Genomic DNA, 13,343 nt, shown 5'->3' on the forward strand with positions numbered 1-13,343 from the left:
TTATGTATTCCATCTGCAGCTGTATCTTTTTTTATTTTATTTTTTATTCTTTTTATTAAGAACAAGTATGACATATAGACACTGACCATTGAAACCGCATACATTAGTTTTGTTACAGCAAGTGCGTGTTCAAGAGGGGATAGGCATGAAAACGGAACCACGACTACATTTTTATATTTTCAACATACACAGGCGTGCAACTGTTTCGTCCCTAGTCAACGGGGGCTCACATATCCCACCTCTATATACATTCCATCTGTCCCAGACCTGTGACCATTTGTTGGGGCAGCCTCTGGCAACATATACCGCTTTCTCTGTTACCATACACCAATCCATGTCTTTACTCCAGTCCACTGTACTTGGCGGTTCCTGGGCCTTCCATAGTTTCACAATGTTGCGTTTCACCACCATCATTCCCAGGGTGACCCACAGGCGCTCTCTGGAGGTCAGGTCAGTCGCCCCCAAGCATTCAGGAGAGCCAGTTGTATGTTACCATCAAACCCTTGACGCAGTGCATTCTCCATAAGTCTCAAACCCAGCCCAATACCTTTGAATACCTGTGCACTCCCTAGCATGTGTATGAACGTGCCCACCTGCCCATATCCCCTAGTGTATCTCTCGTCGGGGCAATACCCCATGCGGACCAAAACAGATGTTGAAAGGTACACCCTATGCAGGATTTTGAGCTGCACTAAGCGCAGTCTGGAAGATATGGCCACCTCCCGAGGAGAGGCCACAGCAGCTAACCACTTGTCATCGTCCAGGCCTGCCACATCATGGTCCCACTTTTCCCGCAGCTGGTCCAGAGGGTCTGGCATGTTATTTATCAATTTCCTATAGATAAGAGATATAGCTCTCTCCGGCAGGTCTCCATCCAGTACCCTATCTTCCAATGGAGAGTACTCCGGGATCGATTCCCCTCTACCCTCTAGGGAAGATTGCAAGCAGAGCATGCCTTATCAGCAGCTATCTAAAGTGTTCGGAGCGCGCCATGTCGTAGTCCTGCTGCAGCCGCTCAAACAGGACCACCTCTCCCGACCTCCCCCATTCCCCCACCCTGGAAATTCCTATAAGGTCCCATCAATCAAAGCCTTTCGAGCAAATCAAACGGCCTAGTTGGTCGCAGCACCACAGCGGTGTCGCCCGTGTTATCTTACCTCCCTACCCCAAGCTTTTCGTGGCGGTCTTCCATACACCTACGGCATGTGCAGTGGGGCCTGTCAGATTGGGGTTTAGCTTCCGCATATATATTGCCCCCTCGAAACTCCCACCCGGTAATAGCCACCTATCAATCTGGAAGGCCGGATCGTCCTGGGGTTTGTAAGTGCATTGGTTGATTGTTGCAAGGTGAGAAGCCCAATAATAGTGCTTGATGTCTGGCAGTGCAATTCCCCCGTCAAACCATCCCTGTGTGAGCTTGTGGGTAGCTATGCGTGGGGGCTTGCCCCCCCAGAGCAGGTTTCGCAGGAGGCTATCAACTTCTTTGAAGTATGAGGGGCTAACATAGTGCGGGGTGTTTTGTAAGCGGAAGCGGGGTAGGGACATCATTTTTTTAAATAAGGCTGCACGACCTAAAAGGGAGAGAGTAAGCGTCTGCCAGTGGCGGACGTCAGATCGAAGACGCGTCAGAGGTGTTTGGAGATTAAGTTCGAACTGTATCTTTTTTGGAACACAAATATTACTGGGTATAAACGATTTCGTCATTTGTCCTTGCAGGCACTACGGTCATGATTTTAATGGTGTAGCAGATGCAATCGCACAAGGGCCAACAAGTTTAGGATACTCGCTGAGCACTTCTTACTGCGATATTTTACTTCTAAAAAAGCAATCACAAATGTGCAATTACCTTTCAGGCACTAGGGTCATGATTTGAATGGTGCAGCGGGTACAGTAGCATATGGACCAAAAGCTCTAGGAAACCCACTGAACACTGATTGATTATTACTATATTTTACCTCTTATCAAGCAGTCAAAAATGCAATTACCTTGGAAGCCCTAGGGTCATGATTTGAATGGTGCAGCGCCATAGGAGCCAAAAGATCTAGGAAACCCATTGAACACTGATTATTGCTATATTTTACTACTTAACAAGCAGTCAGGTGAGCTTTTTGTGGTTCTTTTGTAACCATTGCATCCAAAGTAACACATAGCCTAAAGCTTCACTCTAATAAAAGCTGTTAACTGTTGGACTTTCCTGTCTACCTACAACTTATGTTATACATTCAGTTAATTTATATGGCACATTTTCACAGTTTTTGTTTGGTTCTAAAATGCTTCTGAATCTGAACACACTAACACCTTGGCAAGGGCATTCTCCATTCTATAACATTTGCACTTCAGCCATTGTAAACACTATATAAATACTTATAATTTACAACATGGCATTCCATACCAAGCATTGGAAAAACTAATAGGGCTCGACTATGCGAGATCTATTGGCTTTGTCAATGTTGTTAGCCCTATTATACAGTAGCAGTTGCTTAAGTGCAGCATAACGGAAAATAAAATAAAAGTGCTATAACACGGACAACGCTGGCTGTGTCACAGCTTTTTAACATTACTTTCAGCCATTTGCAACATAGCTAAAAACATTAACAAAGCCAATAAATTTCAGATAGGCACGACCTATTGGCTTTGCCAATGCTTGTTCTTAATTTGGGGTCCAGAAATGACTCTTTTTCTTTGACCTTCCCATTCCACAACTTCAGCATTGCCTGCCGTATTCAGAAGGTGCCCTTAGTCCGATGGGAAGAACTATGCTCATGTACTCCATCGTATATGATCTGGATTACTATTGCATTCTTTTAGTTTTACATTGTTGTGCTATATTGCTTCTCCAATTATGTATTTATACATGTATACATGATTGTATGATATATCTTCATGTACTGTTGTATATGCAGTGAAAAAACAGAAAGCTCAATAAACCTGGTTAAAAAAACATAGTCTGATGTAAACAGCTAATCCTCCAGAACGTGTACCCCAGAGCCATGTAGTGAAATCTACTTTCGCCCAGGAGGAAATGTCTCTCTCTCTCCTTTGCATAGCCTTTATAGGTGCCAGTGAGGTGTCTGCCTGAACATCTTGTCCCTCCTAGCATTGGTCCTTGTCCAAAGATCAAGTTGGTGCAAGCTCTGTGGAATGGGAGCACTTTCTTATATTGAATGCGTCTATCTTGTTTTTCTGTAGACCAAGGAAGGGATGAATAAGCTATTGCTTGCTTCTTCTGCTGCTGGTTCCTGGAGCCTTGTTGTCCACTTAATTGCACTGGTGATATTTGCCAGTGACATCATCAGGAGCATTGCCTGAGTCAAATGGTTCTACTTCTATCGCTATTTATTGTTGTAATATTGTATTTTTACTCTTTTATGTTTATTTTTGGGAACAGCACTTCATTCGTTTTAATAAAACACCGAAGAGAAAATACGCACATAGCAGGCCTTCACAGGAGCTCCTCAGGACCCCAACCCACTAACCTCTCCCTCCTGCATTCACACCCCCACAGTGTTCAGTCCATAATATGATAGCCACTTCCCCCATGTTTTATGTTTTTTATAAAAACTGAATAAAGATTTATTGACTGACTGACTGGTTATATGACAGTTCTGGTTGGCTGTGGCAATAGGGAAACCCCTGGGCAGGACCCAAGTGATGATTTTTTTCCAAATAAAACCTAACCTTACTTCTAGTTATTTACAGCAATGTTTGGTTATTGTATTGTAATGCAGCATTTATACAGCGCTTACTTCTCTATGTGGTGCACTGAAGCTCTTACCTCAAAGGGTAGCATGGTACACCGTGTACACTGTGTAGGGTGTGTGGTAGGAAGGATGTTGTCTTTGTTTTGATCCTATGTGAGAAGTCTCCATGTCATGCGTGATGACCACCAAGGTGCGGTTATCATGTTATGGTGTGCAGTGGATGATGAAGTGTGAGAGACAGACGTGCATTTTTATGGTTTTCTTGAGAAGCTCTGCAGCTCCCTTTATGGTATTTCTTATGATATAGTCTGCTTTGCTGGTTGTGGCACTGGATTGTCCAATCTGAGATTATGTGTATAGTTGTGTTCCAGAGTGTGTATGGTGCAAGGGAGTGAGAAGTGGAGAGATGTTGCGGGATGGGCATTTTTATTTTCATCCCTTATCTGAGTTTCTTTGTGAGATGTAAAAAAGTGGTCAGACGACAGATATTTGGGACCTGCAGGGGTGGACTATATTAAAATCCTCCTAATTGTCAAGGAACGTGTGACAAATCTCTTCAGTTATTCCCTACCTGTTCTTTTGGTGAGGCCTGTTTTTTTGGGCTGTACTGTACTGGTGATTGACAACCGTCATAGTAGGTATGTCTAATGTAACTTTAGGAGGAGTTATAAGTTATGATTTGCTGCTGACTGCTACGTATTATGGTTTTAGTATTATTGGGGGCCATAATCGTTATTTGTGCAAGTGCATAACTATATAGTACCACCGTGAACCATAGGTCAGACCTTCTTAACTTTACTGAATATCAAAAGCTGTTTCCTGGTTGAGTTGTTTGCAATTTGTAGGTTTTAAAATGAGGATTGTGTTTCAGGGTACAACTGTTTTCCGGGCTTACTTTTTGGAATGTGGGTGGTGCAATTATCTGGGAAATATGCCATGTTTTCAGCTGTCGAAAGAAGTGTGTTTGCTCCTTGGTGCGTCTAATGGTGGCTGGTAATGAGTTCCAGAGCTTAGCGTCTTGTACTGAGAAAGCAGTGCCTCCTATAGGTTACTGATAGTAAGGTGGCATGATAAGTGGTGCAAGCCTGGAGCCCAGTGTTCTGTTTAGTTTGTATTGCTTGAATTAACTTGTAGGTGTAGCAATCCTTTTCCTTGTGAGGCTCCATTTGTATGCCCTTTTAGTTGGCAAAGGCATGTTTTAATGTAATACTTCTGGTGAGTTACAAAAATGGCTAAAAGTATCCAACTGTGTCTTACCCCGTAGTTGCCAGTACATTGTGTTAAAAGGTCGCCTCTCTGCTTAAAATGTATGGGGCTGGTTTATGAAGGCAGCCTGGAAAAAGTTAGAAATGTCCTTCTGTTTGTTTATTCCACAGCTGGGAGTTCTTTTCCAATTTTTGAGGGATTTACAAAGATTCTTTCGTTGATTTCTACAAATTTGTGGTGCTTAGATTTCTAGAGTATCCTGTGTTGAAACATTTACTCATGCAATTTTTCACAAGGTGAAAATGATGCATAAGTAAATTTTGCAGAAATGCTCATTTGCACATTTGGGGTCCAACTCACAAAATGAAGGCAAACATTGAAGTGCAGAATTATTGTTCCCCTAAGATGTACCCCTTCATTTGGAGCACATGTTTATACTTCTTAGATTCTCAAAGACTCCTATAAATGCTTCTACAAAAATACAAGTCTTAATTGTGCAGGTGTACTCACATAAGTTAAATGTGTGCCTGCGGAATTTCTGCTGGGTGGAAAATTCCGCATATAGACTATTAATTATTGCTATCACAAACTGTGTCGCATTACGCCTCATAAATTGTCTTTTTTCATGCCGCATAATGTAGTCAAACCTGCTTCATAATTTAGCCCTCCCCCGTCGAATAATTCCAGTCTTCAAAATAAGAGTAAATGGGAAGAAACCAGGACTGCTAGTTTTTAAAAGATCGAAATGCCAAAGTTTTGGGTTTTGCCAAGTAAATCTTCATTCTCACATCTGTTTCACATTTTGTTACTTATTGTAGCCCCCTCTACCTTAATTTCTACGCTGGTGTTCTGCTGTGCCACAGATATCTCGCACAGCAAACCTAACCGCAAATATGTACAACATCTTGCAAGACTTGGGTGCCGGAAGTGCGTTTCCCAAGTCCTCAGGCACTGTACTGGGAGGCCAGAAAATTGGGTAATCACTTTCATTTAGCACATCATAAGATACTGCCTGTTTTAAGTCACTTTGTATATGCCATGCGATTTGCTGAACACGTTATGCGCCTTCAGGGGAAGAAATGGGAGTCTGGCCGTTGAATTATACGCCATTTTTCAAGCTGTATTATTAACGCGGGCGCTGTTCCTGTTAAACGTGTGTGCATGTTTGGTTGCATTTTAAAAGCGTCTAGTAAATGTGTATGTGTTTTTTTTTTACCCATGAGATATGTTTTCATAACGCGGTCATTAACAATATTTAAAATAGGTTCACAAATCCGTAAGTGGGTGCTTGTTTCTTGTGAAGGACATATTTCTTTGGTGACAGCAAAATCAAAAACAGGCGCCATTGCTGAACCAAGTATAGTCGCTCGTTGTCAGAATGACGCAGGACTTTAATTCACCATGTTCCAATCTTTACATGTATCCTACAATTCTTAGCCGGTTTGTGATAGAAGCAAATGCTGATGGTTTCTTTTTGTGCCCAAGGCAGGAAAGTTCATCGCTGTTGAAGTAAAGACGTCACTTCCAGCAAGAATATTAAGAAAACCTCTGGCCCCCCATGGATGACCCCCAGGATCTGAATGATCAGTCGGTAAGTGAGAGGCTGATGCATGTTTGAGAAATCGGCAAGCGGCTAATCGGGCCTGCGCTCTCTTTGATTGCATTGAATGTTAACTGTCGAACGTTGGTTGGTATGATTATTTCTTCAAACCTTATTCCTGAGATCAAAGCAAATGTACAACTTTGACTTTTTTGGTTCTCGGTGTAATAGATATTTGTTGAAAACGGTCGTTTTCAGAATTGAAGAAGTTCTAGTAACTGTCCTTGCCCTACAAATTAGTGTAAAGTGAATTGATCCAATAAGTGGAAATATTTACCAAGTGGTTCTTAAAATATTTTATTTTTGCAATTGGTTCAACTTTTTAACAAAACACAGTGCATTAAGCACTGTGCAGAATACATTATTTGCAAAATGTGGACTTCTTTCTTACTAGATAGAAACGGTCAGCGCATCTGTTTGGTAGGCATCAGAAGGTTTGCTTGGTTGGAGATCTTAGATTTCTTTAGCGATTTTAATTTAAATAAACAATGTGATGTATATAAATTAGCCATAATCTTCACATTGTACCCAGCCATAAATTAATGTTACCACATTTTTTTGTGTTTGAATATGAAATAGCAGAATTGCCTTATGTGTCAGTCAAAATAAAAATATTGTGCCTGGTGTATCAAAAGGTTTTACTTACTACCAGTATTGGAAAATTGAAGGATATATGTTATGAAATATGATTTGGGGGTATTGTCATTTCTGTTTGGTACTGTAACTGTAAAGGGAGAATTTGTGAATTTATTTTGTGAATCAGCATAATATGATATAATGAAATATATTGTTATTTAGATAACATTTCTCTCCCACGGAATGCACTCTATAAAGCCAAATTCATCATCTGCCCTCCAGTGGAAATACTATTTAATCTTTCAAGGCAGCATCAGAAGAGGGAATAAGTGTTATCTCTGAATCTGGGTGTTGATCAGTTGGCTACAGCTGTTGATAGGTGAGACCTAAACTGAAAACAGTAATAAATAACAACTACTACTGAATTTTAACACCTTAAAAGTACCCAATTCCATTTTCTGATTAGTTTTAGAGCAGATATAATTTAGGGATGATTTTCACAATCCCAGGTCAGCTATGCCTGTATGTGTAAGGTACCATGGATATCGCAAAGTATCAGTGCTTGCTCAGGATTGTGTCTTTTTAAAGAAAAAAATGCTTGTTTTTAGCAGATCAAAGCAGTAGGTTAATGGTTCCAGAAAGTCTTCCGGACCTGTGTACTGTAGCACATGCTTGCCCTTGAATGAGACCCGTTCATATGGCTCTACTTTTCTAGTCGATAATGTCAGAACTAATGCCAAGGCCACTTCAAATATTACTGATTCGGTGTGACCCCTGTGTGGTTATTCGACAAAGGCATCCTGCTACAAAATGGTTAACTTTGTCTCCACCCTTCCCAATGGATCAGTGAACCTATGAGCATTGACGTTGGTGCTCTCACAGGCCTTAGTGCTATAAGTGAATTTCAGACTGTATCTCAGAGGAAACTATGCATAAACACAACTCTGCTGAGAGCCATCTTTCTAAAAATGTTTTCCTTGCAGGGTTAAAGTATCCATAATGCTGTTTAAGTAGAGTAAGTAGTGTTCTGCCAATTTTATGCACCCTGGGCCAGAGATCCTACTTTGAAAGTCACTAAGCGGCAGGTCTCTCTAGCTCAAGGACCCCCATGGGTTTGATGCATACATGGTAATGTGCAGATACTTTGCATGTAGAGGCAGGCCTTACATGTTTTTGTGTGAGAGAAAGGCAGACAGCAGGGTGTTTGGGAAGAAATGATCCTATAATCTGTAGATTTCTGGTATACGCTGTTACACCAGCACTTGAGCTAAGCTAAAGGAACATCAACAGCGAAGTGATAAAGCAGGAATTCGAGAACATGAGGTTGAAAGAAGATATATGTCTCTGCCTCCAGTGTATTGCAAATACCCTGTCCTAAACTTTATCACAAGTCTCTTCTACATTTTACCAAACACACTCATACCTCCAGTTACATTTACGAAGCTGACAGGCTGTCAATTGAAAATTTATTTTTTCCTAAATTTCTGATCTTGTTTTTCGAAGCCATAATTGTCTTCTCCTTGTACTTACTCTCTTCAGTCCACAGTCTATGTGTCCCAATTCGTAAGTTCTGCTCATCCAGCCTTACTGACCTGGTGGCACTGAAGCTTTCTGGTTGTTTTTTCCCCCCATGCTATAATTACAATAGGTGGCGGAAGAGGATGTGTCCTTATGGTCGGAGCTGACGACTTTGGAGTTAGTGAACCAGGTTCGAGCCTCAGCATCGGCTCAACATCCTGTGATCCTGGGCAAATTATATAATCTCCCCGTGCCTATCTAAACATGTATGTGCCCTTGTGTAATGTAACTGATGTTCATGTAAAGCCCTCCAATACCTTTGGGTCGAGTTTGCGCTATATAAATCTGCCCCAAAATATTTTTCAGGAATCTTGTGTAATAAGCATACTGTGAAATTGTCTTAATTACTCAAATTCTGTTGGCGTAATTTAAATTTTCTCCTTCTCGTTTGTTCGGAACATCACACTTAATGTGGCAGTGGGTCATGTCTTCATGACAGGTACGCCTTGTGCTTTGCGATGCTAGTAAGTCGTCCCTACGGTGCCTGGGTAAGGAGTGGTGCAATTTTCTGAAATTCTATGCAGTGGACTGAAGTAATTGTATTATGAATAATTTAGTGCTGAACGCTTTTCATCCTATTGTTGAAGGTCATCCTGTTATCTACCTTCAGGTAATTGTTGAGGGAATACCACCTGAGAGCCACATTATTTCAGCATAATCTTTCAGGTGCTAGGAGGTTTGATGCAGTTCAGTTCTTTATTTTGACTCCTTAACAAACCACTGTGCTGGTGCCCATCACCAAGGATTAGTGCTAGCGTCAGGGATGTTTTAGTATTACCTCTTCATTTTGTTTGTATGCTTTAAGAAGTGTATGTGGCCTCTATTAAAAATTACTGTAACTACCTTTAGAATTGAGCACTATGAGGTAATGTTAATGGTTGCATATAGCGCTACTTGTGTATTTAACAAAACGTAAGTCAAATTTTACATTTTGGGAGTAGTTTGGTGGGGTTAATCGCCTGTGAAGTTGGCTGTGTGATCTGGGTGTACCCTGATCTCTGCTCTGTACCCATTCGAATTGACGCTCCTCCCTCTTCTGCCTACTCCTCAGTTACATGGAGACTCAACGAGACCAAGGGAGAAAGCACAACCAGAGGCGTGAATGACTAGACAGAGCAAAACCCCTAAAGTTTTATGGAAAATAGACTAAACACGTTTTATAGATCAGAACAGTACCTTGGTGGAGTTAGTGTACAAGTATAGACAAGGCATGAAGCGAAAACTGTACTAGTAGGGGATAAATAGATGGACTGCGTGGAACTATTCAGAGAGGGAGAACTATGTAACAAAGGGAACTTTGATGTCAGTTTCAGGAAAAGTGCTCTGGCATTCCTCGTTTTCTGTTGGATTTTCAATTTTTCTCTAAATTGCCCACCTATTGGTTTATGATTTGTGAAAGGATTGTTTGAATATTAGAGCAATGCCTGATGAGGCAGGGATACGTACGTGGGGCTTTAGGTCTGTGTGGCTTTTACAGTTATAAAGGATAGCCAATTTTCTCGCAATGTAAAAAGAGTACACACTAAGGGGTCGATTCTGATCTTGGTCGGTAGGGCACCGAATCGGGTTCGGCATTAGCAGATCCGATTCGGAGGCTGATTTTCCGTCCGAGTCGTACACAGGTCCGGACGTCGAAGTACGATCCGAATCTTTTCCGGCTCTGAACCGTTCCGTACGACTCGGTCGCAAGCAAACCGTGGCGCGCAATGGAGAAGTTTCACGACTGAGCTAGTACGATGCTCGATTCGGACAGCCGGATCGAGTCGGAGCGTCCGGCTCGCAAAAGCTCCCAGAGTCGGACTTCGGGTGTCCGCGTCGGATCCCCCGTCACCCGCAGCCTTACGACTCGGACACAGGGGGAGACCCATGGGTCTCCCCAACAAAGGCATGTACGGTGCGGATGGCACCGGCGCGTACCCACTGTAGGGGGCACCCTAGTCCGCGACGTACCCATTCAGTCAATGGGAGTCCATGTTCGCTTCATACGACTGGCTCCCATTGACTTCTATGGGAGTCCGACCGAACCGAGTCCGACAGCATACGGCCGCATCGTACTCACTCGGTCGGACTGCAGGAGTTCGGATCGGTTGGAAAACACCCCGGATCCTGCTCGGTCGGAGTGCTTTCCGACCTGGATGGGAATCGGCCCCTATGAAGTGGAAAATACCCTTCGAGTCACACAATGAAACCTGAATGATGGAAATGAAATAAATAAGGTGAAATTGTATGAGATGATCACCCATGGGCTGTGGGCTAAAGGTTTTCCTGTAAGCGGTTGGCTACGTAGCAGTGAAGGGCCACATCCTATGTCCGGAATGTTTATAGATGTACATCAACAATTCTTCAAGTGTCTACTGTCTGTTGCTTTAGTTTTGGAGTTAACCAATACCTTTTGATTTTACTAAAATGAATATGTATGATATATTTATAGGGGCATTCAACTGACCCTCTTTATCCATTGGTCTGTTGTGTCATTCACATTTTTAACATTCCTCTTAATATCTACTGTTTCTTGTGAAGTGGACTGACACCTGATTTAATAGTTGAGTGATGCTGTATAAAATGGAAGTAAATGAAAACTACTTTCACTGGCCTTATATAGTGTAAAAGAGCCCCATACACCTCAACATTAGTAAAAACAAAAAAAGCCACGTGTATCTGGCTAACTGCATTCTATTTTTTTTTTTTTATTTTTTTTTTTTGAAAACCTTTATTGACAGTTCAATAGAGAACAAGTATGGGCCTACAACCCCCCGGGGCCGGCCGCTAAGCAATCAGAGCAAAAAAAAAAAAGGGCAAGTGTAAACACAGGCAGCACATCGGGGAGCAGAGTCGTGATGCTATTACTGTGAACAGCGTAGGTAGGGCACCAGGAGAAAAAGGTTTTCGTTTTATAATGAAACGAGGCAGAAGGATCAGGTGCCAGACAATTTTCAAACAGCAATTCCAGGTATGCAGAGTAATAGACGTAAACGATTTACAGCAATCTATTAGGTCAATAGCGCAAACACAAGAACATCAGGATGAGGAAGAGTATCATAAGCAGTTGCGCCTGCAGTCCCCCGCCAGAACTCCCGGAGAGCACCCCGGAAATTGTGGTACACATGGAGCGGCAACGAGTCATAGCAAAGGAGGTGTATCACGCTGATCCCAGAAAAAGAAAAACAAAAAGAATCAGAGAAGAAAAAGGAGGCCATGGAAAAAGAGATAAAAGACGAAAGAATCCCCTCCCCCAACCCCCCACCCTGCACCTCTGCAGATGAGTACGGCCCCCCCCCCCCAGCAGTGTGCCTGTCGCCCTGGAACCAGACCCGAAATATAGGAGAAGAGGGAAAAAGAAGTAGGAAAAGAACCCCACCAGACGGGGGGGTGGAGAACGTATTAATAAACTGGAGGAGGGCCTTCAAAACATACCCCCGGCTTCTCCCTCCCGCACGGTAAGTTTCCCCCAAAGTGAACAATAAACAGCACAAAAGCGATCTTCTCAAGAAAGATGGGGAGCACTATGCACCTATTATGCTGTTAGCTATGCCAGGAGAGCACGCAACCCCTGAGCCCGCCCGTCCACTAGATGACCACCCCTGAAGGATCAGCCTTATCCCTGACCACTCTTTGGAATTCTGCCCATGCCTACCCCTCGACCCAGCACCATATCCGACGTTACAAGGTAGAGGATTGTCCAAAAACGTCCGAGAAGCGACGCACACAGATGGGGTGGAAGTCTCTGAGCATCAACACAGTCCGCAGCGTGGAGAAACAGGCTTCCCAGTGCTGCCCCAGGATATGCACTGCACTCAAGGTCCAGGAAGGCAGAAGCAGCCAAAGCAGACAATAGTTGCTGGAGTTGTCCCTGGGTCGCAGGAGGGCACGTACGGGACGAGGCCACCACATCCCACTCAGGTCTAATGCCTCCGGGACAGATCAGGCCCTCAGCTGGACGAACACACTGTAGCATACTGGCCTGAGTGTCCAGCCGTGCACCAACCTCAGGGGTGGCCGCCAAAGTGTCCTCCTGTGCGCAGTGTGGGTAGTCCCTACGTACGTGCGGACAGGCGGGCCGCCATTGCCCCAACGCCGACGCCACACCGTCGAGCTTACTCCCCAAGACCCGGACACCATGAATCAAGGAGGAGTGAAGAGCACCAAGGGCCTCGAGGAGGTCGCCGTACCCCAGCACAGCTCTCTGCGATCGCGCCGCCACACTCCCAAAAGTCGCACTCTCACAAGCCCGCTGCGACCCAGCGGACAGGATGGTAGGCTTCATCGCAACAAGATGGCCGCCAAGTATGCCTGACCCTCACCGGGGCCGGGACCCTGGGACAAGCGTCTCGATGGCCACGTCGCTGGTGACCGGGTTCCGGGGGCAGGCGAAAAGTTATCCGTTGCGTGGTCACGGGCAACAGTCGTCCCCACTACGGACCCGCTCCCGTAAAAAGCCAGGGGCGGCCCGCAATGATCAGGGCAGGATACGGGCGGCAGCCGGGCAGCTCACCATCAAAGGCAGGGGCAGCCACCGGAGGATCTGAGAATTGCCCCCACGGGCATGCACTCGGACCGCTACACTTGACAGTAGAAACGACCACGACGAAATGTAGGCCGAGTTTGGCACCGCTCCGGCGGACCGCCTCCGCCCAGTCACAACAGGCCGCTGTTGTTGAACTGCCACCCGGCCACGGCGTCCA

The 13,343-nt window shown here is 44.1% G+C and overlaps 1 protein-coding gene across 8 annotated transcripts in view; it reads left to right on the top strand.

Annotated features, from left to right (window-relative positions):
- EYA4 (EYA transcriptional coactivator and phosphatase 4) overlaps positions 1–13,343 on the top strand; it is a 671,943-nt gene that overhangs the window by 111,773 nt on the left and 546,827 nt on the right. For all 8 annotated transcript variants that reach the window (XM_085612271.1, XM_085612267.1, XM_085612263.1 and 5 more), the window contains one exon: positions 6,393–6,498. In XM_085612271.1, coding sequence (XP_085468397.1) covers positions 6,466–6,498 — 33 coding nt within the window. In that variant the 5' untranslated portion in view covers positions 6,393–6,465. The remainder of the gene's footprint in view (positions 1–6,392; positions 6,499–13,343) is intronic.

The sequence above is a fragment of the Triturus cristatus genome, chromosome 6 (genome assembly GCF_964204655.1).
Source record: "Triturus cristatus chromosome 6, aTriCri1.1, whole genome shotgun sequence".
In the NCBI taxonomy this organism is placed as follows: Eukaryota; Metazoa; Chordata; class Amphibia; order Caudata; family Salamandridae; genus Triturus; species Triturus cristatus.